The sequence below is a fragment of the Hirundo rustica genome, chromosome 18 (genome assembly GCF_015227805.2).
Source record: "Hirundo rustica isolate bHirRus1 chromosome 18, bHirRus1.pri.v3, whole genome shotgun sequence".
Classification (NCBI taxonomy): Eukaryota; Metazoa; Chordata; class Aves; order Passeriformes; family Hirundinidae; genus Hirundo; species Hirundo rustica.
This window is the reverse complement of record NC_053467.1, coordinates 4,291,872-4,318,688: the sequence shown is the minus strand read 5'-3', so window position 1 is coordinate 4,318,688 and position 26,817 is coordinate 4,291,872. Positions and strand designations below refer to the sequence as shown.

At 44.7% G+C, this 26,817-nt stretch overlaps 2 protein-coding genes across 4 annotated transcripts; one reads left to right on the top strand and one right to left on the bottom strand.

The window, feature by feature from the left end:
- Nucleotides 1-383: 383 nt before the first annotated feature.
- On the bottom strand, nucleotides 384-21,848 carry ACOX1 (acyl-CoA oxidase 1). Of its 2 annotated transcripts, none has more exons than XM_040081337.2 (14): nucleotides 21,655-21,848; nucleotides 20,443-20,602; nucleotides 11,156-11,316; nucleotides 9,327-9,434; nucleotides 8,722-8,841; nucleotides 7,478-7,593; nucleotides 7,110-7,279; nucleotides 6,644-6,806; nucleotides 5,749-5,939; nucleotides 4,968-5,147; nucleotides 4,264-4,369; nucleotides 4,035-4,178; nucleotides 3,046-3,252; nucleotides 384-2,124 (listed from the first exon to the last, which is right to left on the bottom strand). In XM_040081337.2, exons 1-14 carry the CDS (start codon nucleotides 21,767-21,769, stop codon nucleotides 2,074-2,076), a joined length of 1,992 nt encoding a protein of 663 aa, XP_039937271.1. In that variant the 5' UTR covers nucleotides 21,770-21,848; the 3' UTR covers nucleotides 384-2,073. The 2 variants fall into 2 exon arrangements, with proteins under 2 accessions (XP_039937271.1, XP_039937272.1); XM_040081338.2 differs by lacking the exon at nucleotides 11,156-11,316 and adding an exon at nucleotides 14,878-15,038 and having other exon boundaries at nucleotides 21,655-21,829.
- Nucleotides 21,849-21,896: 48 nt separating this feature from the next.
- TEN1 (TEN1 subunit of CST complex) lies at nucleotides 21,897-26,127 on the top strand. 2 transcript variants are annotated; one of them, XM_040081339.2, is made up of 4 exons: nucleotides 21,897-21,946; nucleotides 23,671-23,773; nucleotides 23,897-24,054; nucleotides 25,285-26,127. In XM_040081339.2, exons 2-4 carry the CDS (start codon nucleotides 23,688-23,690, stop codon nucleotides 25,422-25,424), a joined length of 384 nt encoding a protein of 127 aa, XP_039937273.1. In that variant the 5' UTR covers nucleotides 21,897-21,946; nucleotides 23,671-23,687; the 3' UTR covers nucleotides 25,425-26,127. The 2 variants fall into 2 exon arrangements, with proteins under 2 accessions (XP_039937273.1, XP_039937274.1); XM_040081340.2 differs by lacking the exon at nucleotides 21,897-21,946 and adding an exon at nucleotides 22,005-22,236.
- Nucleotides 26,128-26,817: the final 690 nt, after the last annotated feature.

Sequence of the window (26,817 nt, the reverse complement as noted above, 5' to 3'; positions counted from 1 at the left end):
TAAAAAGTGCACAAATCCTCACCCAGAGCAAGGAAGAAGAGTGTTTCCCAATACATCAACTCCAAAAATAAACAGAAAACAACTTCTGTGACTTGAAGCTGCTGCTGCTCAGCACCAGAGCCAGACCCTTGCTGTGGGCACTGATCAGCTTTTGCTGGTGTTGGAGCTGCAGTCACACCGAGCAAACGCCACAGCCAGCAGGAGAGGCTGGATCCCTGTGGGATGGGGCTGGCTGCCCGACAACATTGCAGAGCAGAGCCACGGAGGTCACACTATATAAAACATCAAAATCAAACGAATTTGAAGTCTTCTGAATACTTCATTCTACATCCCCCATGACTTTACTTGAGATCCACTGAAGGCAGTGTGTGAAAAGAGAGACATTTTGTCTGAAAACACATTTTTTAATTTATTAGATCTGTACACAGCTAGTGCTGTTCTCATTAGCATTATTTCAAACCTGTTCCTCCATCCCCCCTCCCTAGGCCAGCAGCCTGTTCCACTGGACATAGGGAAGGCAGAGCCCCCAGCCTCCTCTGGCATCCTGAACTTCCACAGGACCCGAAACACTCGGCAGTCAAAAGGCAAGTTTGATTAGTTTATTTAAAATTAAACATTTCTTTCTGTTCAGCTACTGCACATGGAGCCAAACCTTGTGTCTGATCATTGTTAGTGCCAGAAAACTGATTCAAAATTAGAGACTAACAGAGACCAAAAGCTGCAGAGAAGCAGCTTCTCCAGTGTTGCCTCAGAAATGCAGGATTTGGGTTTGTGCTGAAGCTTTTTACCATTTTCAGCTCAGAGTTACTCTTCTTTAGTGTGAAGAGGTTTTATGGTTACTGGACAGAGTTAGTGGTGTGGAAAAGTAGCAATGATTTTGCTTGGTTGTAGCTGTTGCACTGATTTGCCTGGGCAGCAGGATGTTCTCTTCCAAGCTAAATTCTTCCTGTTCAGTCAGACAGCACCATGCAAGGCCCAAGTCAGTATCAAAAGAAAATTAAGCAAATCAGAGAAAGCTCCTTGGAAATGCATGGGTAGGGAAAAAAAAGTCTGGACACTTCACTTGGGATTGTCATTTTCTTGACAAATGCCTTTAAAAAACCAGGACAACATCCCAGAAAAAAAAAAAAAAAAAAGACCTGAAGATGCTGGTCAACTGATTTCTGCCCTCCAATACTGGCTTCATCATTCCAGGTCAAATTTGCAGTTTTTACCATTACATGTGTTTTTTTCCCCCCACCAAATCAACATAAGTAACATTTGTAAAGTGCTTTGAGATAGTGCTAGAAAATGCTAAGAGTGAAAAGAGGGGCAGAACATCTGTCATCAGCACCCAGCTGATTACTACGAGTTGGTTTTTATCCTCAGAGCAGCATCACTATGTTCTCCTTCGACCTCCTATTAACCAAGAGCTGGCACGAAGGGAAAAAGGAGTTTGTGCAGGGCAGTGAAAGAAGAAAAACAAAAGAGACACGAGGATTTCCTCTGGAAATATGCCTGAAGCAGAGCTCCAGAGAAGGACGGGTATTTACTTCCCAGATCCATCAGGAAAACAGTGCCACACGCAGACTCACATGCACAGAGCTCTGCAGAAGGCTTCACGCAGCACAAACATTTGCCAAATGCGGAGAGAGGTGGGGCTAATCTTAAAAAAAAAAAAATGAAATCAAGACACTGATGCTTTTTTTTGAGGGGAGAACATAACTGCTCACCAGAAGCTACTGTCCTGAGGGCTGTCTACATCAGAGTAAAGTCCTGCCACCTTTTCCAGCTGACAGGAACTTCTCTCTAGTTAGCAGCTTCACAAAAGCAATCCTTGTATAAATCCATAAAGCTTTCCCAGATTTTTAAAAGGTTAATTTTACCATTATAATTGCACTTTAAAAACAGGCATCAATCCCTACGCACTCTTCCCAAACATCTCCTCCATTTAAAAAGAGGATAGAAAGGCTACAATTATTCACTGTCCTACAGCTACAGGATTCAAAAGTTTGATTTAGGTGCCTGAAGGAAGGATGCAAACACCCAATTTTCAGGGCAGGACAAGAGTGCATTTTAAAAAACCTGCAGGCTTCACAGCTTGGCTTGCAGTGGCTTCAGGTGTTTATGGAAAGATTCATGAACCTGCAAGACAACAAGACAGTGGTTACAAGGTCAGGTTTGATATTTGAAATAGTTTTACCTCCTCACATATTGCAGTGTTTTTTATACTAATTAAATTTGGATCAGAGGCACTTTGGAAATTTAAAACAGCCAGATAACTTCTGTGTTTCACGGTCTACATGATACAAAACATGAGGCTATAAAAAACAGCCTGCCCACTAGCTTTCTTTTAAGAAAAAATGCAGTATCTATATCCATGCAATTGTTTGGCATTTTAATTACAAGAAAACTGGCACAGGTTTCCTAAGGGGCTGTAATGAAGCTCCTAAGCCCCACTGACTTCAGAAGTACAGAACACCGAGCAAGCTGTGGTGGGATTTAACTCCAGCTGCAGTCTCTGGCTGCCCATTGTAGGAGATACAGTCTGCCCTCATCAAATGAAGGCACCAGGAGGCAGGATTTACCATTCTGGCTGATGGAGCAGGGACACTTCAGTTTATTTTAGCTCAGCTGCAGCTCCAATCCTAGGCCAGATATACAACATCTGACACCTAAGCACTACAGGGGAGCAATTTATCTTCTCCACTCACTGCTGCTGCCTGAAGACTGGAAGATTTGCCAGAAAATGGGCAAGGCTTCCACAACTGCTATCACTAAGCAGAATCAACAGCAAGTGATAATTGCTTTTGAATTCACTGAGATAGTTTAGTTGTTTCCTCCCTCAACTGAGAGGCTCAAGAGACCCCACAGGGATGAATGCAAGGTACACCTGGAAGAGAAACTACAGAGAGCAAACTGAAAGAATGATGTTAGTTTTGGTCCATTACTACTTGAGACTTTTCTTCCCCCTTCCTCAATTACGTGCTGAGATCACTGGAGCATAATTAACAACCCTAAATTGAGTTATTTCTCTGGTCATGTGAGAAAAATTGGTTTCTTTACCTGTGTTTTGTTCAGTGGGGATTTCTTTGCCCACTCAAACATGTTCTCGTAGACATTGCCATCGTAGCGGCCGAGCACAGATCCCAGATGGACATCATGGAAGTCAAAGGAATCCACCAGTGCCACTGCATTGGGACGAATGACAGCCAGGAGCTCCTTCACACGCTGGTTCACTTGAGTTACTTGAGCACTGCTCAAGACACCCGCCTTGAGAGGGGAAACAAGGATTACACAAATCACAAATCCTTCCCAATGTCTCACACAGGTCAGCTTTCCCACACACAAAAGTGCAGCACTCATAAAACACCAAGGGTTGTTTTTCTTCACTAAGTAATTAAATTGGCAATTTGCCACAATGCACGAGCCAAAGGAGATGCTAGCACAGCCCTCCATACTGTCCAGCTATTTAATCCTGGGTGGGATACTCACTCTGTATCTGTAAGTTAACTGCAGCAGCAAGCTTTCTTGGAGAATATGCATATAAGGATATTAAATTGTGCCTTGGCTTCAGGTAAATTTTTAGTAAGCAGCAAAGAGGAAAATGGGAAGAAAAAACACGCCATGTCTGCCTGAAGAGCAAACAAAACATTGCTGCACAAATGCATTCTCAAACTGACAGAATGAAGAGAACAAAAGCAGTGCCTGACAATGTAAAGCCATTCATTGAAGGCCCAAGATCCCCTTTGAGGGATATTAGTTGTGGACCATGTCTAACTGCAGCTCCTTTATTAATTCATTGTTTTTTAACACACAGCAGCTGTCACCAACTGGAAACCATTTGAGTTAAACCTCGGCACATTCCTGGTTTCCATTTAACACAAGGGAAACCCGACAAGAGCCTTCCACCAGACACGCACTGCTAATGAATTTCTGGCAGCCAACAGCCATGAATTTACACCTATAACATCCATACAGCTTGGCATTTAAAGCATATTGGCAAGCAGTGAACCTGGCTTCAGAGATTTGGAGTGCTGGAGGAAGACACCAACCTGCAGGAAATCGCCCGCGTTCCTGCTGATGCCGAACAGGGCGTACAGGAGGCACAGGTCGGTCAGGACCGCGTGGACGGCGGCGTCACTGACCTCGGCCAGCTTGGCTGTGAACAGCTTCACTGTCACATAGTGACAGTGGGCCTGCAGAAACCAAAGAGGGTCAGTCAGGGGCACAGAAGGATCAGGAGCTCTCACAGCACGTTTCTTTAGCAGACACATCACTGACCTCTGATGCCCGCACAAGATCAACAGAAGTCCTGTTCCAGGCATCCTCCTTGCTCTTTCTGTGGTTCAGCTCAGCTTGCAGGTTCTTCGCTGCAGATTCTACAAGCCTGTTTCATATGACAAAGTTTACATAATAGCACCACATTAACAGGATGACACACACTGAATTCATACGTGTCAGTCATGGCACATGAGCTCAGAATTCTTCTCATGTGCCGTGAGTGAAGACAGTGTCTGAGTGACAAGTTGTGCCTCTAAAACACCAATAATCACTGCTGCAGCTACAACACAGCTACATAGGGGTAAGAGGACTTCTGACAGCACACGTGGTGCTTCAATACCTACTCACAAGTCTGTTCTACTCTCCCACTTCCCTCACAATGAACTTTAATATTGTTTCTCTCCACAGAGATCTCTGAGCAGTTTGGTATTTATAAGTTTGAATATACTTTACACATAAATAAGAAAAAGAGACATCCCAAAGGAATGGGGAGCAGAGTAACCAGGCTATGAGCAGGCTGTGAGCAGCCTCCTGCAGCCTCAAAGCACTTAACCCTGACCCCAACCCAGTAAAGTGTGTCACTTCCTGAAAGCAACACACGGATCAAAGCTTTGCCAGCCACGCCTCGAGAATCCAGCACAAACAGTGCATCACCACCACCTCACCCAGTTTTACTGGGCTCAGCCCAGTCAGTGGGAGCTCACCTGGCAGCACGTGACTTGTAGGCCTCTACCAAGCTGGTGGGGTCATTGAACCTCACGGAGACAGTCCTGGCAGCCACATGCTGGGGCTGGAAGCGCTGCCTGGAAAGGTCGTTCAGGTAGGACACCATGCCAGTGACCTGCTGTCCAGAAGTCACCTGGGAGTAGCTTTTCATAAGGAACCTGAAAATAGAGACAGCAGATGGCAGCTCTTACTCATGAGTTGTCTGAATGGACAAAAGTAATCTCACTGAGGCTCAGGCCAGAAAGAACCGTTGCAGGCACACAGTTATCTGTCAAAAATGGGGTAGGGGACAGAAACACGACATGGTAATGCAGACACTTCTGCTCATCACTTTGTTACCAAATTCACTGCAAACCAGTCAAATAAAGACTCTTAACACCAATTTAGTGTTAAGAAGGGAATAATTTATTATGGGTGCCTGGTTGCATGGGGGTAACTCCTCCTTGTGTGCATGTGATTTTTGACAAGCGTGTCACTTACATCCAGTCACTACATGAGTATTATAATTCACTCATTACCATAAAACCCTCCCCAAGTTCCCAGATTCAGTCCTTGTTTTGGCTGTAGCTGCATTCCTAAGCCAGATGTCTCCCCCTTATCTTCCAACTGTCCTTGCTGGGATAGCAGATTCTTCCTGCCTTGTTTCTCTGCTCCAAGTTACACAGACACAGCAGAAATTGAATTAACCCTTTTGGTTCCAACTTCAGCCACAAGGACCAGGAGGAGAGTCTGGAATATCCCTGTGCAGAGCTCCCATACCTGGCTGTCTGCAGCATCATGACTGTGTTCTCCCCCTCATAGGTGCAGGACGGGGTGAAGGTGACATAGATGTCAGGGATGCCACTGCAGCGGGAGTAGCCGTGCCCGCCGCAGGCCATCCGACATTCCTCAATGCCAGCATTGGCAGTCCAGGACGTGAACGCCTTCAGCCCCGCTGTCAGGGCGTGCAGCTGAGGGGCAACAGCAAAGCCAGGTTTATTTTCCAGTCTTAGCTTGTACAAATACATGTTAAGGACTGCAACTCCCAGGAAAAAAAAAAAAAAAGCAGAGTCAACACCATTCTTGTGGTGTTCCACAGGGTCTTGCTTTTCTTGAAGGAACTCTTTCCTGAGCCAAATATTTATATGAAAGCCCTTGTACATGAAAAGACTTCTTTTAAGTACACTGTTTCTTCTGCCCCTACGAATTTTATGTACAAGACTGTTTTCAACTGCCCATTGTCCCAAACCCTAATAGAAAATTAATGTTTTACAACCCTAACTCCTCAGTATAGTACTGATACTTTGATCAACACACCTATTCTACCCATGGCACTTGGAAAAACAATTAATAAATTAGGAGCACAACCACAAGACCAATCGTAACTCCCAAACAATACTCCATAAATCCTGGAAATGCACCTTTTGAATAAAAATATATTCCCAGTAGCTTTCTCATTGTTCATTACTCCCTGTTTTTTATAAAGTACTAAAGAATAGAGCAAATAAATGTCTCCAGCACATACTGGACTTGGGGGCTTCTGAAACTACAGAAGTAGAAGACATCTCATGAGTCTTCTCATGAAAGCCAAAAAGGCTCAATGCCTCTTTTTCCATTCTGTAAAGAAATCTCACACTAATTCAACAAACACTCTGGTTTCCAGAGGACACAATACCTCTGGCAGCTCACTGAGGTCCCCTGTGCTGATGTCCCCACTGATACGATGATAGGTGTTCTTTATGTAGGCTCCCACAAAATGGAAGGCGTATGCGGTTGCCAGGAGAGGAAAGAGTTTGTATTGCTGGGTCTGATAATCCAGGATCTGGGGTTCTGGTTCCCTAGAGCAAAACACAGATGAGTTAGCATGTCAGTGGTAGCAAACTGCTGCAGAAATCCCATTTATCCCTACACTAAGTATGTTCACCATCCATATCAAGCCAGACTCCCTAAGACCATCCAGCAAAAGCCTCTGGCAGGGGAGGACATTCCAAGAATGAAAGGTTTGTCCACTCCCCAGGACAAACAGAGTTTTGAAACCATAGCAAGTGCCAAAGCAAATATCAGCCACAGCCCCTGTTCCTCCCAGTACTTCAGGATTTTCCCTCAGCAGTTTGGGCTGCTCTGGGTCTCCCTGCACTCACCCTGGCTTCAGCTCAGACTGGTGTCTGACGGCGCTGTAGCGGATGGCGATGGTGCAAGCCCGGGACAGCGAGCGAGCAGAGTCACCCACAATGAGGGAACGGATGAACACCATGGTGCCATAGGTCAGCTTGTCACTGACTGGTTTCACATAGGTGCCATCTGGTTCAACCTGCCAAAAAATAAAAGATTAAAAAAAAAAATACAGCCTGTTGATTTGTGAAGTTTCCTCCCTTTTACATGTTCACACTCTGAACTTATCAAGCAGCATTTACAAGCCACCCACAATGCTTTTGGTGCAGTACTCAACCTCACAGGAGCATTCAGCGTGCCCATTTCTAACAGCAGATGCTGAAACTCACTGCTTTACCTGGGCATATTTCATCAGCATGTTTTCCCGAGGAATTCGGAAGTTGTCCATTTTCAGGTAGCCATTATCCATTTCATCATAGCCAAATTTGGGGCCGATGTCACCCACTGTAATACCTGTCACAGACAAAGCCATTCCCATTAAGAAATAGGAATTAAACACCACACAAGAGGTTCCAGCCTTCTCCAATAAGGAGATGATTTAGTCTTCTAGCAAGTCCTGGCAGTGTTATGAGTAAGAGTTAACAGGGACTTTAATCTCTTTGATGGAAAAGTAATCCCCTGGTTTTGGCTGGGATAAAGTGAAATTATCTTCCCAGTGGCAGGTACAGAGCTGTGTTCTGGATTTGGCAGAACAACATTGATAATGCACTGATGGTTCAGTTGTTGCCGAGTAGCGCTTGCATCAGGTCAAGGACTTTCCAATTTCCATGCTGCTCCAACAGTGAGGAGGCTGGGGGGACAAAAGAAGCTAGCTGGCAGGAAACACAGCCAGGACAGCTGATCCCAGCTGGACAAAGAGATATTTCCCACCACGTGGCATCATGCTGAACAATAAAACTGGGTGAAGCCAGCTGGGGGGGGACAACAGCCCCCTGCTCAGGGACTGGCTGGTGCTGAGCAATCACACAGTGATCACTTGCTCTGCATATTCTACTAGTGCAAGTAGTATTATTAATTTCCCTTCCTTTTCTGTTCTATTAAATTGTCTTTATCTCAGCCTATGAGTTTTACCTTTTTCACAATTCTTTCCCCCATCTCTCTGTGTGGAGGGAATGGCTATGTGTGTTTAGCTGCCTGATGAGTTAAACCACAACAACTGGACATCAAAACGTGGGAATCTCCATAATTTCCATGCAGCCCTACTACCCACTCATTGTGGGAGCTGTCTCTAAAGTTCATCCAGCTCACTTCCAGCTAAAGAGTGATGAAAGCTCTTTCTCCCCTTTCAGAAGGCAGGATGTGCTGCTCGTGGAATGCATAGCTGGGAGACACTGGAGCAGAACCAAATCCCAAACTAACTTCACAGGAGCAGAACCAAATCACAAACTAAACTTCGCATTGAAGGCCTGGTAGGAAAGATGATTTAGTGGTAGTTCAGTCACAAAAAAGACTCATTTAAGCCCTATGATCTACCAGCTGAATTCAGCTTATGAAACAAGCCATGGATTTTAACAAGACACAGGAGACGTATACAGTCAGAGAGAAACAGATTTCATGTATTGCCCGAGTGTGAATTTGTACCTGGCAGAGGTTCATGTGTGCCCAGCTGCCGGATGGGGACGATGAAGGCGTGCAGGCCTTTGCACTCCCCCTGGGTGTAGAGCTGGGCCAGAACAATGGCGTGGTTCGATGTCTTCCCAACTGCAACGGGAACAGGAGTCATCACAGAAACACAGTCAGACAGACACACAGAGTCTTTTTTCTGAGATAACCTCATCATATCATACACTAGAAAATCAAGACCGACCCCACCGGATGTCACCCCAGTCATACATCTCTATGACAAAGTGTTGTTCAAGTCAATGGAAGCTGCACAACACAATTTTCTTGACTATAAAACACCAAGTCTTTGGCACACCTGCCAGTGAAGCTGAAGGAACTATAAATACTTTGATACAAGCAATCAAAAATTTACACCAAATCCACAGTGTGAATGGTTCTGAGCAACAGTCCAGAGCACACAGGCAACATTTAGCAGGCTCTGGTAAGTCTGCTTGTTATGCAAGAGTGACTGGCTTTCAGCCAATTCTTTGGATCAACTTTCAGTCATCACTCTGTAGATACAACACACGTGGCATCGTCTCCCTGAGTTTTTCCAGATGTCTTCCAGATTAGGACACACTTACGTCCACCTGGCCACCACTTAATGGAGGTGACAGTGGGGCTGTTGAGGATGAACTCCTGCGTAGAGGGGTCGTAAGTGGCTGTAGTTTCCAGGCCCCGAAGATGAGTCCCTGGAAAGAAGAGAACACATTGCTTTGGCAGGAAGTCAGTCACAAAACAGAGACAAGGACAGAACCGGACAATGGAAAGTAGAACTCTAGTAGTAATGTTTAAATTTTAACTTTGCTTTTAGGCTATATATATAGAAAGCTAAATATCAACCAATTAAGGAAGAACAAGTGAGAGCCAGACCACATTCTGGAACCGGAAGCCAATTCTCAGAAAACATTGATTATTTTTCCCAGTGGTCAAAGACTAGTTTTCCAAGCACCTCCAATCTGAAACCTTTTTGCTATCACACACCAGAAGCCCTTTCTCAGCTGAAATGCTCCACACTCACCTGAATTCCACTAAAACGCAATCTGATTAAATTGCAAAACAAATCCCTCCAGTTCTCAGCCACAAGACGAAATAAACAGTGCCCATCACCTCGTCATTCCCTCATCAAGCTACATTCTCCTCACTTGATGGAGCTCATCTCCCAGAATAGATCATCCATAGCTCCAAAACAGCAAGTAATGGCATATGTAAGCCAAGTACTGACGTAGGTAGATGATGAGACTGCAAAAAGATGGAGGTAATTCCAGGAACAGTCTTTGTCTTCTGCCCCCATTGCTTCACTTCCCACACACCTGTCTCAGAGCAGTGGCATTGCCCCTGAATGCCTTAAATATTCCCAAAATCACCAGACCTACTTGCTTAAACTAGACAAGCTGTGAACACTCCTGAGAGTCTGGACTGACAGGGCAGGACAAGAGCTCCAACAGCAAAAACGAGATCACGCAGCAACCACGTTCTCAAAGCATGGAGATAATGGCAGACTTCCACAGGCAGCTCAACACAGACTTACTCTGCTGGCAAAGGATCTTCAAACCTCACTAGTTCCAAGAGAATTCTCCTCAGACTTGCAGTTACTTTATGCTTCGCACAGTCTCTACTTTTCCCTTCAACACAAAGGCGAATCCTGCTCGTTTTTAGAAAATAATTCTCATCTGCAACTCTGAGATGACCCAAATTAAAGTTTCCCAAGGCAGAATATCCTCCCTTTGAAACTTGAACTAGAAGTGTTACAATCGCAATACTGTTGGAGTTACCAAAATCCATTTCAAAGCTTGAAAGCAAAGGAATAGCAACAAAAAACAAAGTCAACATGAGACAGAGAACTCAAAAAGCCCAACACTTTTAATGGTCAGTTAAAAAGAACACATGGGAGCGAACTAAGGGGAAAAAGCTCCCCACAGAACACGAGCATTGGAACCAAGTTAATCCTGACCCATCTGATCCAAGGTTAATCCTTAAGTGAACAAGAAACTCTTAATTTTTTGGCATGTCTTTCACTACCTCAAAGCTCTGTCCTTTTGTCTTTACACTGAACATTAACTAGAGCAAAGCAGAACTCAAACTGGAAAGAACAGCAAGTATAAAATGAACAGATGTCACCAAACTGACAGCACCAGTGATGGTCAGTAATGATACTGGTTTGAATGGCACATGGAGCATCCAGGCGCTCATTTACAGAGCTACAGACATCAAACCCTCCCTTCTGAGGAAGAGAGGGAAGCAGCACATGACATAATGATCTATGAACCCTTTCAGAGGCTGTCCACTTTTCCCTACAATCACAGCTGCATGTGTAAAACTGTGGGATACACACACACTGTTCTTCCCAGGCACGGGAATCCTCTGTACACAAAGCCATTCTTAGAAAGAGCATTTACTGAATGTACTGTACCATGGCCCATTTCAGTCTGGGCATAAGTGCCAATGATCTCCAGGTTCCAGGCAGGCATGAAGAAGCGATCCTGCTGCTCTGGGGTGGCCTGGGTGAGAAGAGTGGGGAGGAACATGCCCAGGTGAAGGTCCAGAGGTTCAGGCCGTCCACGGTGAACAAAGCTGTGAAGAATTGTCATGGGATGGGAGCGTGAAGGGAATGTTATGGGAGGGAAGCAAGCATGAGGATTCATGGTGGAGATTCAGGAAGAGACAAAAAGAAAAAAAAATGATTCACATGTCAATCAGAATTCAGCAAATGTATTTTAGAGAGCCAGAGCACTGTCCTTTTCTCAGGCCTGAGTAACAAGAAATTGCACTCACTTTGAAATAAACATGCTGTAGTGCATTTCTTTGTAATCATGCAACATTCCCCTATTTTTGATGCGCTATGATTGACTAAAAAAAAGGATGAATCCAACCCAAATGATGGACCAGACCTTCTGGTTTGAATATCAGAGCATCCCTAAGTTCAGTGGGCTGAGGCAGTCAGCTGAGAATGTCAGTTTGTTGGAGATGTGATGTGGCTGAATGCAGTGTGCTTTCAACCAAATATAGTAAATCCATCTTTTTTTTTTTTCTTTTCCATGTTTTGAAGGTAGAACCTGGCGGAAATCCCAGTTTATCCAGCTAAACAAGTTAGGTTTTCAATGGACTTTCTTTTTTTTAAAAAAGGCAAATCCTAACTGGCTGTGCTATTTACGCTAATTTTTTAAAACTGAGTATCAGACACAGTTAGTGTACATGGCATTTCAAACCAACTCCCTTCAGCTTCTTCTGTTTTAAAGAACTTTCTTAAAAGGACAGTGCTCTGTACCTGTAAGTCAAAGTTGTGAACATGAAAAACTTGGGAAGAAAGCCAACATTTTTTCAATCTGTAAATCACCAGCACAAATTATCTCCAATTAAACATCTTTCTTTCTAATTACTTTTTCTCCATGTTCTGGCAAACACCACTGTGAGGTAATTAAGTGGTCTATTAAGATTTCAATATAAAGAATTAATTAATCATTAAACCTTAAAATATTGACAGCTTTGAATATTAAAATAGTGGGAGAATAGATTGAGGACCAGTACCTCCACCTGGCTCATTTATGTGTGAAATAAATTTAATTGGACTTTAACAAGAATATATAGATATATTTAAATGATATGCATTATGGAAAGAGCACTGGTCTGAGTTTGGCTGAAACTCATCTGACATTTTAGGCGAAGTGGGAACAATGCATCCTTGTGTTCTCTAAATACACATTAATATCAACTAGTTCTGTCCCTAGGGCATCCCAAGAACTGGTTTTTTATATTCTCAGACTCCTACAAATAAATTCTACTATCTAAAAAACCCAGCAGCAAGATTTTCTAAGCTTTCAGACTGTGCAGTGACCAAGCCCAATAAGGGACTAATGGCCTGCCAGGAATAGCAGATTCTAAGTGAGTTCAGTACTGGTGAGAAGTACACAGCTGACAGCCAAGAGTGGGAAAAAAAAATCCTTATTTACCAGCAGTACTTATAAACCAGATAGAAACAGCACAGCATTTTCATTTTTTCACTGCTCCTTCTTGTTTCATTTTCAGCCCTGTGCTATTTTTCTTTCTTTGATTTTTTTTTTAAGAGAGAGAGAGACTTCTTCACTATGAAACAGGTTAAAATCAACACAGGCTATCACACACATAGTCAGTGAGTTCAAACTGAGTAACTACCTATTCAGGCCAGAGTTCAATTCAATAATCCAAAGGTCTGTTTCGACATCACCAGATTTTATACATCAGGATTAAAGTAAGCACAGCTCAATGACAATTACTGCAGCAGCTTCATTGATGAAATATCAGATACTCAACATTCACAGCAGTAATGCCAAATGTTTGTGTTTTGATTATTCAGCATAGAAAGTATATCTACTTCACTGTATTAGCTTCATTTAGTGCCAAAATACCAATTTAACCATGAAACAACATGAGAACTATAAGGAAATCAACCATCACCAGGCAAGAAAGTGCAACGATTTAATGTGAAATCAGAAGTAAAACCAATCACTGCAGTGTGTATGTGACTGATTTCAAGCAGCTGGTGTGAGAAAGCAAATAGCAGCTGGTGTGAGAAAGCAAATAAGGCCAGCAGGCACTGATTGTTGACATCCAGTTATCTCTCAGATTCTGGTGTTGAGCTGGGCTTGTTGAGCAGGTCAGGATTTCTTCCACTGAATCTTGTACAAATGTTTCTGTGGCATAACTGAACAACCAGGCAGCTGGCATTGCCATCCAGCAGTGTCCAGACTTAGACACCTCAGGCTTTCCCACTTCAGATGTCAGCACAAGAATTGGAGTCCTTGTCTGTAAACTATTGTCCTAGGGTAACTTTATGATGCCTGTATCCCCAATCGTCTGTTCTGTTTGTGCTGTATATTGAGTCCTGTGCCTTTAAGACTGGTTCTAAGAGCAAGGAGAAGCGCGGAGTTTGTTTTGAGAAAACTACCTGACTCCTCCACATTCTTCTGCGGACGGCGTGTCCGGCGGAGGCTTAGAGAGACTGCAGGACAGAGATTTTTTTTTTCTTTGCTTTTAGTTAGTTTCAGCTAGCTAGAGCAGAAAATTTCCCTAGACTGTTTTTTTTCCTTTTTCTTAGAACTGTTTAAACCTGCTCTAAACTGAAAACCCAGAGGAGCACTAAGGGCTGCACCTGCGGCCCACCGGGGCCTGGACCTCGGCATTTTCCAGCAGCGCCGGAGAGACTGAGACTAGAAACGCTGAGAGAGAGCCGAGCTACACCCACGGCAAAGACTTTCTCAGTTTGCCATCTCACTTCAGAAAGAGAGGTTTTATTGTTTCATACTATTCATTCTTTATACTTGTATGCACTTCATTTGTTTAGTAAAATAGTTTTTTCCACTTTTCTCCAAAGAGAGTTTTAAGTTTTTTTTTTTTTCCAGACCAGTTAGAAGAAAAAGCCACGTAAGTTTGCTTCCTTAGAAAGATCCTATACAAGAGTTTTCTCCCAAATTTGTCCCAAACCAAGACAACTATTCTTGCTGGTATTTAACAGCCATAATTCCAGGTTCTGGGCTAAAAGACTGTGTTTTGATCCATTAAATGTTCTTCCATTTGAAGCAGTGAAAGTTGCTTTCAACAACAGCAAGAATAAGATGGTTTTTTTCCTCTGTAAACAAGACGTTTCCAAGAAGCTGTACAGCTGCAGTCGAGCAGCATCTGGAAGAGAAGTGCCTGGGGCAAAGCACACCTGACTTTCAACCCAAAACTCACAATCTTGCTCCACTGCTCCTATAGGAATGCTCCTGACCTGTTTCTGCAGGCCAGCCGTGCACTGAGGGCTCTGGCATACACGTCCCAAAATCAGGCAAAAGTAAAAACCACAGTACTGTTCATTGACATGTTCCAGCTGGCTCAAGTGAAATTCAGACTCTCAGGGCTTAGAACAACTTCCTCATTTCAAAACAAAGGTAACAACTACCTATGCAGAGATCAGCTAAGAGGTGCATTCTGGAAAAGACCAAAAGGAATCCCGGGATTGTCAGGATGTGAAATGAGGCAGCTGTCTGGCTATAGACATCAAACCATTAACTGAGGAATTTTACCTTTCCCCCTTTAGACTGACCCAGGGAACATTAACAATTTACCCACTGGAGTTAGAGAAAAGAGGTTACCCATTGATCCCTGAAGGGAACTAACCATGTCCCATTTCGGTTTGGGCGTAGGTGCCAATTATCTTGACTCCACGGACCAGGGGCAGCCACTTCTCCTTCTGAGCAGCAGTCGTTTGGGTCTCTATGGTTTTGTGAAACATGCTGAAGTGGAGACCCAAAGGTTCAGGAAAATTGCCCAAGCATGTTCTACAGGAGAGAAATAGAGGGATCTGGATCTCAGTCTTACTGTTACCATGAACCTGAAAGGCTTTTCTCCAGCTGGAACATAAGATAAATTATCTCTTTGCTTCATTCAACCTTTTTTTTTTTTTTTTTTGTCCCACAAGCAACCTCCAAATGTGGAGGCATCACAAGCAATGCTAATGGGGAAACAGATGTTTCTTCCAGGCATCTTCTTCACCCCATGGTTCCTGCTGTTGCTATGTAACTGGAAAAAATATTATATGAAAACCAAATTATTTTCTCCCCCATCTCTCAGGCTTTGTGGGAATAAATCCCACTGCTGCTGGCAGCCTACAACAAGGGCATTATTAGTTAGAAGAAATATGTATTTAAAATTAAAAGGTTTCTTTGTAACTGAGTCCTTTTCGGAACAGCTCTGTATTACCTGCAGCTCCTTCTATCAGTTGTGAGATCTGGAACTCACCTTCAATTAAAATTACCATTACAGTCTAGTGCTGGAGAGAATGGAAAGAAAAATCAGATATTTTAGGTGTGCTTCACCGAAGCAGAAGTTATTCCATGAAAGAAAATTCTAATTATCTAGTAGCCACAATGGCAGGCAAAGTACATTCTCAATTAAAACATCTCTCTTCTGCAGCTTCATCTTCAATCTACTGTACACAAATGCTTATTCCATCTAAATTCTAAGACAGAGGAGGAAAATACCAGCCCTCTGCACAAATGCCATAGGGAGGGATGTTCTGCAGATATCTTGTAAATTACAGCAGCATTTGTGTCTGGCTTTTTGCTCCATGCAGAGCAAATAATTGATAATTCAACAGTAGGTGCTATACAGGCTGTGAAAACCAGCCTTAGAGTGAGAGACAAAGCACCACTGAACTGCACATTGCCTGTTTTAAATGAACAAGACTAAATGAGCCATGGATTTTTACAAAACTTGTAACCTAATGCTGGTAATTAATATATTAACTGTGCTTTAAGCTGGTGTGGGTGCAGGTACAGTGTCTCAAGTTCCTGGAACTGAGTCACACAGTTCTTCCACCAAAAAATACTCCCGCCTACAGCAGCACATGTTACCAAAACTGATGCATTCGGGGTGACCAAGGCCTTAAAAATGCTGCAAGACAGAACTTTTCAGCACTCTTGTGGTTTCCTAAGTAGGTCATTCTTTTACCCCAGGACCTATACAGCAACAGCAGCACCCTTTTCTCCCTCACTGCCTACAGCACAATTATTTTGCACCTACTCCTTGAACCCAAAAAGGACAAATCTACAGGGAGAAAATGAGTGCTGATTTGGAAACAAAGTGTCAGGGCAGCTTGGGAAGAGCTTGAATGGGTCTTCGTGTATTTTCAGCAGTCGTTGAAAGAACTTGAGAAAAATGTGCAGCCCATGCTTTGCTGTCAGAAAAATCAGGTCAGACATTGCTTCTTTGAAGGTAATGCTCCAGGAAAAAATCCCAGGTCAGATTCTGAAAGGTCACACCAGCAACTTTCACCGCCTATGAGAAAGTTTAATCACAAGTGCCAGATATCTCACAATTAACTATCACCTTCTCTGACAGGAGGAAGACAACAGACTTTTTGCAAGTGGATGCTTTAACACCCCTTGTGTCAGAATGTCATGATGTTTCAGTAGCCAATCATACAGCATTTTAACAGCTTCTTGCATTAACTAAGCTGAGAATTAAATAACAGCAGACACTGCTCATCTCTGCGTACTCCATGCTGAAGATTCAGGTTTTCTTTAATGTGCCTTCTAACAACTTGAATGACAATGAGAGAGAATCCTGTTCTCAAGACACAGGGCAAACAGAAGAGGTACCACCTGTGAAGGGAGGAACAACAGGTTTTCTTCCCTTCTTTTTCTTTCTCTGAACTCTTACTGCTTCCCATCTCAATTTCAACACTCCCAGCACCTTGACTGGCTGTTCTCCAAAGGCTGCAGCGTGTAACTGTGCAAATACTCTGCTCCATCAAGACTGATGGTGGCAGTTACTATCTGATCAACAACCAGCTGCTCTGAGATCAGCCTTGCGACAACAACCAGTGTCACAATGAGGCTGCAGCACCAAATCCACTTCTGGAAGAAGGCTGTGTAGTAATACGTGCTTTGGCAATAAAGATCTTCCCAGATTTCACAGTGCCACCCACACACTAAAAGGCACTTGTGTGACAGGTGTGTCACTGCCTCAAAGTGCACAGAGGACAACAGAAGCAAAGTCTGTGTGTTCAGAGACTCCGAAGCTACAGGAATAACTGCAAAGCCATTCTCAGGCTGCAGAACTGAGTCGCAGAACAGGGGTTATATTAGTGTTATATTAGTGTGCGTGCAAACTTTTCTGCTTTGTGCGGTTCTTGAAGTCACTCTCTCAAGGACCAGCACAAAGGGTCATCCCAGTGGAGAAGGAGCAAGAACTGTGTTTGAGTTGTGCTAGCTGGGCTTCAGAGTTAACAACTACTATGGCAATAAACTCCTGTTCCAGCTGCATCAAAGTAAGATCAAGCCAGACTCATCCACTCTCATTAATTTAGCAGTGGCAAGTAGGGGTCAGAGTAGAGTTTTTCTACTTTGATTAGCTCAAAGCTACTCCAAGTCCTAATTTAGAGATGTAAGAACACATTCCAACAGGGAAAGTGCACATTCATGCAATGCTCATGAACACAGGAATCATCTGGTGTCCAGCAGCTCTCAGATCTTCTCTTCTTCCATGGCCCAGTTTATCTCAACCGTTTTTCACTTCTTTCTTTAATCCCATTTTCCTCAATGAAGGTTAATTAAAGTTGAAGGTGAATTAAAACTGAGCAGCTTGCTCTCTGCCAAAAGCATTGGAGGACCACACCAGAAACACTTCCCATTTTTCATGCTGACTTACATTTTTCTGCAGTTAGACTGCAAAAGAAATCTGAAATATTGGCACTTTTAGGCTGATGGCCTTCAAAGCTGTAGTCACAACAGCTGCAACTGCAGTGTGGACATAGAAGAATTACTACATGAAAAGCAATTAAGTACATTTAATAGATCCTCTTATGATTTGGAGTCCCAACAAAGCCGTTTGGAAACAGGAAGGAGGAGCATTCACTTGGACATGTCACAGCAGCAGCAGCACCTGTTTAAGTATATCTTCAGGGCAGTGAAGGAAGCAGCATTTCTCCTCACCTACTCATAAATCAAGCTATAAAGTTGGGGAGTCATGTGCAAAGCTACCTAGAGATGTTCTGGCAGTTTAGGAAAGCCACAGGAAAAAGCTCCTGGAAATTGCCTGTGTAAATCTGTCCCTGCCTTTTGGGGATAACTGACAAAATTTCTTAAGCTTCCATAAGTAGAAATGTCAATCACAATAAATACAACTTGATGTCTGAATCAAGGATGGCAGTCTATTTCATAAACTTCATCTGAGGCATGTTGCAACACCATATCCATTCAGTTTTTAGTTTGGAAAAATGAATAAGCCTAAGCACACTTTCTCCACGTCAGCTTTTACACTAATGAAATCACTCACAGTTAGCACCAATTAGCACATTTGGAGATGGGATAGAAATAAACATAATTTGGGGAGTTGGGTGAAGTTCACCGAATTTTAAAAAATCTTTAACACTCAACAGGTGGGAAAGTGGGGACAGATGTTAAAATGCAAATAAAATCAAAGGATGAAAAAATAATCCTTTAATTTCACCCATTTTTTAAGCAGCGGCAAGCCCACATCCTCCCTTGCCAACGCTACACATTATAGTAAAGAAGTCATTTCAGAATATTCAGTGTACAGTTCTTAGAACAAACACACTTCACCTGCAGGCAAGAAGTTTATGCACTGCTCTTCATTCTCTTACATGTTATTACAGAATGAATATGGTATATAAAATAAGTAAAAAATGGCAAATACAGTCTGTCTACAGTAATTGCAATTATATTTTGAAATGCTGAATGGCTGCAATTAGATTTTACTTTGGGGGGGAAAAAAAAGCCTTTTTCATTGTTTTGGTTGGTTTTGGACTGTGAATTCTTACTAGTCACACCTGACCATTTTTGTCATGTTAGATATGGAGATACTATTTGGTATCTCTATGAAATATTACACTTTCATCCACTTAAGAATTCCTGATTCCAAAGAAAGTTTTGGAAAGACAAAACTAGAATCTCTTATTTGACTACTTCAGAAAAGTCCGTTTTCATATAGTATTGTCATTAATGCTACAAAAAGACAGAAGATTTGTTAAAATTTTCCATCTGATAGACTACATAGACTTTGCTGGATTTTCTCTGTAGAAATAAATAAATAAACAAAGAAATTTCCCTGTCACTTTCAGTGAACCTTGTGTAGGGAAAAAAAAAAAATTAATGATTAACTTTGGCTGTGCAGCACCTGAATAGTGCACTACTGTCACTGAACTTGTTCCCTATTATCACTGTCCACCAATGATAATTTTCAAGTTATTTATGTCACTTCTATGAGAACTTTCATGACACAGGCCAGTGCAGACCTGTTTCTCTGAAAGTAAAACCACAGTGGACAAGATGATTTCAATTTCCAGTGCCAATGATCATGCCCTGGGGCCCATGACAGCTTTTCTACAAAACAAGTGAGAGAAGGCTTGTGGTTCATTATTTGATGTGTCAGAGGATATATCCATGGGATTACAACAGATTTCTAGATCTGTGTAACCTCTCTGTTATCAGTTTCTGTTTCATTAAATCAGAAAGAGATTAACAGAATTAGGGGGACAAATGTATCAAAATCAGGAACTGAGTTCTAATTCCTTCTGGGAGGAATGAAAACTCAGATGTAAAGATATTCTTACTTTGATTAACTTGATCCAAAGGTCATATTATCAGATAAACCAAAGGTCAGATAAAACAAAAAGCCTCTGGGTCAAAGAAAACCTCTATAGCACCAGTAGCTTAAAGGAGGGACACAGAACACACAGTGATAAACAAGAACTTATAAGCCATCTTGGAATATTTTCAAGGAACCCTGCAATGTCATTTTTTTGGGTCTAAGTGCAAAGTGAAGTAATCAGCTTTTAGAGATTCCATTAGAAGCTGAAAACTCATCAGATCTATTCAGACTCAGAATAATTTTTTTATTCCTTTGGGAAAAAAAATCTGATTTCAAGTTCTCTTTTTTAGTTTCTGCACCACGTATAAAGAACAGAGTATAATTGTTAATGTTGCATTTCTGTGAAAAAACCCAAACAAACAAACAAACAAAAAACCAAAACAAACAAACAAAAAACCCTAAGAAAACACAACATTCAGGAATTCAGGGTTTCATCCAAAATTCACCGAAGCCAGACTTGAGTTGTCTTGAGCTTCCCTTAACAAAAAACATAGGGAAAAAGCATAACCCTAATGTCTTTGGTGATGATTAAAGTATGTACAAGAAGCAAACTCTGCGTTTTTTAGGTACCTTTTAAACCAGTAGATCTCCTCAGGATCTGCAATTCCGTATTCCCTTAGCTTCATCACCATCAAGGAGCTTTTCCTGATGGCTTGCTCATAGCGTTGGCTACGGGACAGGAAGTTCAAATCCTCGTGCTGGAAGTCAGGGTCATTAAGAACTAAGGCCTCTGGGGACAGAAGAGGAGAGGAAAACAAGCTCAGTTTCCACAAACCTCAGCAGGGGGTGAGCAACAACCCAGCATTTTACCTGCTCTACCTCAAGGCAGAGGTATCAGAAAATAAAAAAATAAAATTAGAAGTTAGCAAAATGAGAAAGAAATCAAAGCTCTTTGCGAGCTCAACTCCTGGCACTCATGTTCCACACATAAACCCCATTTTCAGTTCAAAGCACTCTGGAGTTGGCAGAAGGGCAATTCACTGATGTAAGACCTGCAGGCCCCTCAGCAACAGCCTCACAGGCTCAGGCAGCCTCGTGAACTCTGATCCCCATGTAACTCCAGCAGAAGGGCACAGTTACTATTCCCACTGCGCCAACTGGAAAACAAAGTGCCCGCAGACCACAGACTTTCTGTGTCCCCCCTTTGGCACTGAAGTTACACAACACCAGCCTCCGACAGTCCCAGTCCAGGGAAGGGACTGGAAGTAGCACATTAATCTCTCACAACCACGTTGTGCCGGGTGACAAACAGATGACATTTGTACTGTTGGGCAAGAGCATGCGAGGAAGGAAACAGGAGGGGACAGAGCCCAAGAGAAATGCCCGTGGGAAGCTGCCTCTGACCCTCTGGAGGAATGGGAAACAGAAGTAAAAGGACACTGCTCTACCAGGGTCACCCTAAATCCTTTATGGGGAGAAGAGGGGGACCAGGGACTTAACGCAGCTCTTGTTCCCCTCTAACCCCTTCCTTTATGCTGACCCTCCACCTACAAACCCTCTCAGCTTTCTCCTCTCCTTGGGGTCTTCCCTCTCCACAAAAGCTCCTCCACACCCTCTCCCGCCCCATGACCCCCTCACAACTTCGTCGTTCTTTACCTTCCCGGAGGCTCCTCACCCCGTTTCCCCCGCCCTGTATCCCGCTCTCCCCCTCCCTGGAGGTGCCCCCAGGGTCTCCCCCCACCAGGCAGCCTCTCCCCTTCCCACCCCCGCATATCCTTCTCCTCCTGCGAGCCCTGACCGGGGCCGTCTCTGCCCGTCCCCACGGCCCGGGCCCTCCCTCACCGATCTCCTTGCGGCGGCGGGTGCGCTCAGAGCCGCCGTCCAAGATGTGTGTGAGCAGCTCGGGCTGGAAGGTGGCGGCGGCGCGCTCCCTCCGCAGGTCCGCGTTCACCGACATCACGGCGGTGCCTCTGCCCGATCCCAATCCGACCCCCGGTCCCGACCCCGACCTCTTCCCGTCCCCGCCGCGCAGGCACCGCCCCGGCCTGACGCCACTGCCGCGACGCCGAGTGGTTCCTGAGCACGAGGGGCCCGCCCCGTGCCCGCCCTTCCCGCGGGAGGCGATGGCGGAGCGGTGAGGGAGCGTTCACTCGTGCTGCGAGCGGTGCCTTAAATCGCGCTGTGGTGTGCATGGAGCGGCGCTGGGAGGGCGCCCGGCACGTGCGGCATCGGCATGGAGTAGTTAATTAAATAAACAGCTCATTAAATGCCGTTAGAGGGCTGCGTTTGTGCACGCGTTAAATACGGCGTTAAAGGCGCTTTAAATTCGGTGCTCTGGATCTGCGCATGAAGGGCTGCGCTTGGGGCTGGGCCTGCCGTAAATCTCCCTGCAAGGTCCTGCGGTGCAGGGGGCGCATGCATTAGGTAGCGCATTGCATGGGCACGGGGTGTGTGGCCATTGGGATGTGGCTTTTACAACCTAAATGGCTCTATACGTTAAAAAGCGCATTAAGTGTACGCTGAGCATCTTGCATCCCTGGCTGATCCACCTTGCTGCACAGTGTGATTCAGGAGCAAAACCCGAGCGGTACAGGACAGTCTTTGCCCTGCCGGGGGTGCAGAATTTATCCCGCTTTTTAAATGTTAGGTGCGGCGGGGATGCGGGGAGCTGCAGAGGGCAGGATGTCGGGTTCCCACCCTGCCAGAGAGGGTTTTTCAGCCCGTTCTGAGTGTCCACAGCCTGGCATGGGACTGTGGGGCAGCAGGCAGAGAGAGAGGCGTGTGCAGGGACGGGGTAAGCCAGGATCGCCCTGGTTTCGGCAGCCTCCCACGGAGTCCTCCGGGGGGCATTTTGCGAGGTTGCAATCCCGCGAGCAGTGCTTCGGGTGGGCAAAGGACACCAAGCATTAAAGCCACTGCGTGTGTGTCAGCTCCGTGTCTCCACTGCTGAGTAATCAGTATTGGGGATCCTTGAACACCCAGCAATGGACCCACTTGTCTGAGTGGCAGGAGTCCCTGCTTGGGCTGTTGTGCAGCTCTTGAGGTCCCCCACAGAGAGGTCAAAAAAAAAAAAAGGAGAGAAAAAGTAAATAAAGCATTGAAATACTCCAAACACAGACAGCTTGCAAGGGAAATCAGAGGGAAAATTATGCCAAAAAAACCACTTCTGGGCACAGCCAGGAGCCTAGCTATGACATTGACTAGGCAGGATTAGAACTTTGCTGAAGCTGCTTTGCATTCCTGCCTTTCTGTGTGCTCCGTGCTGTGGCTGACTTGCCTATGCCAGTCTTGCTCCACCACAGGAACTCCCAGGAGGTCCCACCTGAGCCTTGTCTTGGAATTAATCCTTCTCACTCATCCCTGTCTGCTAAATTCTGCCAGACTTCTGATGAAACCAGGCTGGCTTAGATCAAATTTATTGTTCTCCAGCTGCAAGATCAGACACTGCCAGAACTTTTTATGCTGCAGTAAGAGAACAGGCTCGGGATCATTCCTTAAATCTTGTTGCATAGTGCCCTGTCATCCCAGCAGCTGTGGCTATCCCTGCATCTCAGTCCTCCACACTCTCTGAACTGCTCAGTCATCTTTCTCAACTTGTCCACAGCCTGTGGGAGACCCAGAGGACCTGGTGGGCTGCCTGTAGTTCATGCTGGGTTGTGTGGGACTAGGCAGCTCCTCTTTGTGCCAGGATGCCCTGGGCTTGGCACATGCACTGAGGACTCAGCAGGGAAGCTGTGAGGCTCTTGCAGCCCCCTGGATGGTGGAACCTGAGCAAGGAAGGAGTTGAAGGGCAGTATCACTTAAAATTTGGATCAGGTACTGGAGAAGCATGGAGTCAGACCTTTTGCTTTACTGCAGGCCAGCTGTTGTGTGAGATGCTGCCCAGTGCTGGTGTCTATTACTTCCCGTGGGAGATCAACAGCTCGGTCCCTGAGGGGAAGACACTGAGAACATTTGGCAGGTGAGAAGGGTACTCTGCTCTCCTTGAAGGCCAGGCCTTTCCTTCACTGGCTAAGCACCCCTTCCCCTTTGGTTTGTAATTGGATTTCTGCACAGCTGAGTTTCCCAAATCGATCATTTCCAGGTTATGCTGCTATGACCTGGCCCGATCTGAAGCCATTCTCACCGCACAGCACAACTTGGCTCAGTACCAAGTGTGTGTTGACACCAAGTTTGTGGAGCCATTCCAAGCCCAAGTGGGATCTTTCTACCTGGTTCTGGGAGAGGCTGAACACAGGGAAGGTAAATGGTCCAGGAACTGGTCCCCTTTGCTGCTCTTCATGGTACATCAGTTCTTTTGGGGTTCCCTGAGTCACTGAGGGCAGCCTGGGCCAAGGCTCCTCTCGTGCAGCTTGTCCAGTCACACGAATGTGTGATTCAAGGTAGGAGCAGCCTGTCTGTCCCTGCTGACCGTGAGAAGAGCCATCATTATTTTAGTGAAAATCTGGTCCTCTGGCACAGATTTTTTTAGACACAAGAACCATTTCAGCAGCATTGCTGGGCTTGTGAAACCTGTGCTAAAAAGCCTTCTGTCATCACTGCCAGCCACCACACCATCTTCACCCCAAACGGCAGATTGCAGCAATACCTCATTGCAAGTGGCTGGGTTGGTCTTTGCCATCCTTGAAAGGCTCTAATTATTATCCCTGCCCTCAGACATGTGAGGAATGCAGGCAGGCTCTGTCATGCAGGGCACCCTGTTGTCTTTTCCCGGGGTGCCCTGTGTTCCAGCTGCTTGGTGCTTTGCGTGGGGAGTTGATCTGAGTTGGGCCATGCGATAGTGAAGTAAATTCTTTGTTATCTTGGCCACACCTGATAAAAAGCATTCACATTCATGGCATAGAAATCCTCAGTGGCACGTGGAAAGCCACACTTCACATGGCCTCTAGTGAGTGACCTGCTAAGCCACTGCTGCAAAATTCCTTCAGAAAATTGTTATTTTGGTCATCCCAGCCTAGGAGGGAGTTGCAGGGGAGGAAGAGGGGTAGGCTGAGATGGTGGCTGTGTCACCAAGCCTGTGTTACCAAGGTTTGGCCCCTTGTGTGCAGCTCCATGTTGCCACTTGAATGCCACCAATGAACTGTTGGTTGTAGTCAGCTTTGAGCCTCTTCTAAGCCCTCTTGTGTGCACAGGGGCATTCAGAAATGAGCTCAGACCCATCACTGCTGCTTTTCAAAGAAAGCGAAAACCAAAGTGCATCCAGCCACTGAGTAGGCAGATGCTGCATGGCAGGCATTGGCACTGTTCCCCAGTGCAAGGGGAGTGCAGTGTCAGTCACCAGCATTTTGTAGCCATCAGTGCACAGGAAAAGCACGTCACTAAATTAAGCTGCTCCTGCCACTCACATCAGTGGCATCATGCAGCCAGTCTGGTCTCCTGAAGTTCTCAGGCTATTGTTATTTGCCTAGCTTGAGTCATAAGTTGCCTGAGGGAACTCTCTGTCTCCAAGCTGTTCTGTTTTCCTTTCTCCAGAAACTGCCAGTCCTGTGGTAAAAGCACGAATATTGACCTGCGTGGAAGGGGTGAACGTGCCTCTGCTGGAACAAGCCATACAGGAGCAGAGAAAATACTTCAATGAGAGGCAGGAGCAGAAGGAAAACAGCATATCCTGACAGCAGAGACCAGCCACACGCTGGTCCTTGCACTGCCATTTGCAACAAATATGTTAAAAGTAAATTAGGAGGCGTGTTTGCTGTGGCAAACAGCAAAGTCACTGAGCAGGGAAACATACGAAGACTGTGAGCCAATGTGTGTGACTGTGGGCTGTCCATTCCTGCCCCAGGTGTCATGACTGAAAATAGCTCTGGGAAGCAGGTTTGTTTTCTTGAAAGGGTGGTTAAGGAAAGGGAACACTTGGGTTATACTGATCCTTTTGTAATGCACGACATGAAGAAGGCAGAAGTCTCTGAATCTGGAGTTAAGTAGCTCAGCTTTGGCAGATGGGGGAAAAGGGTATTAGCACAAAGTTCATTACCTCTGCCTGGCTGAGGGCCCATGAGTGCCTGTGTTGGGGTACCCTGACTCAGCCACCATGCAGGAACATTCCTGGCAAAGCACTCACGTATGTGGGCTGACCAGAGAGACAAGAAGAACAAAGAGTCCCTATTTTCAGTAGCACCTGCCGCATCCGGTAGGAAGAACTGGTATCTAAGGGGAGGATTAATTCTAACTCTAAAATAAATATTTGCAGTACCCTGAGTACTTGACTTTCTTCCTTGATGCAACTAAGTTTAAGATACCTTAAATCACTATTTGTGAAGTATCTAAAGATTTTGATTTAATTTTTTCCTAAATAAAGATGAAATAAAAAAGCAGCCTGTCTTTTATTGATTAAATCCCACTTTCTTGCCAAGTCATATGTGTTAGACCCTGCACAAACCCTATAGATGATGTAAGAAAATTTCATTTTCCTGCTCCTCTGTAGTACTGGGTGTGTATGGAAGTGGCTAGCTTTAAAAAAGTTGTGAGAAAAGGAGATGAAGTTACATCAGAGCCACTCTGGTTAAAGAACATGGTGCCAGACCCACACAGCTGAATTAAAGCACTGACAAAAGGACAGAACATTGCTAATGGCAGATGAGAATCAGATGTTTGTGCAATGAAGAGAAGATTCTCCTGTACTGTAGAGATCCCCAAATCTGGAGTGAGCTATGCCTGTTTGCAGGAAATGCAGCCATCTCCAGCCTTTTCTGCTTGAACTCAAAGATTTTGAGCTGCTGGCTCAGCAATGGGTTAAATCAGACCTTTTTTAGGTCACCTAAAAGTTGGGGTCGTCCCTGTGGACCCATGCAGCTGCAATGCCCATGCTCATCCACAGTCACAGAGCTCCCAAATTCCCCAGATGAAATTCCCTTTGCCTCTGCTTTTCCTGGTACCACATACATAAATTTATTTTAGTCTTGTGTTCTGTTGGCTATCAAGTCAATGATTAATTCCCCCTCAAGGACATTTCCCAAAAGGCTGACCGAGCAGCACAGCCCATATTGAGGAGGTTCAAGGGACTAT

Coding starts and splice junctions, on each gene's coding strand:
- TEN1 (XM_040081339.2), top strand. CDS start 23,688: ATGCTGCCCAGTGCTGGTGTCTATTACTTCCCGTGGGAGATCAACAGC. Junction 23,774..23,896: donor ACACTGAGAACATTTGGCAG/GTGAGAAGGGTA, acceptor GATCATTTCCAG/GTTATGCTGCTATGACCTGG. Junction 24,055..25,284: donor AGAGGCTGAACACAGGGAAG/GTAAATGGTCCA, acceptor TCCTTTCTCCAG/AAACTGCCAGTCCTGTGGTA.
- ACOX1 (XM_040081337.2), bottom strand. CDS start 21,769: ATGTCGGTGAACGCGGACCTGCGGAGGGAGCGCGCCGCCGCCACCTTC. Junction 9,435..11,155: donor CCAGACTGAAATGGGCCATG/GTACAGTACATT, acceptor TCTTCTTTCCAG/GGACTCATCTTCGGGGCCTG. Junction 5,940..6,643: donor ACCTCAGTGAGCTGCCAGAG/GTATTGTGTCCT, acceptor GTTGCCCCTCAG/CTGCACGCCCTGACAGCGGG.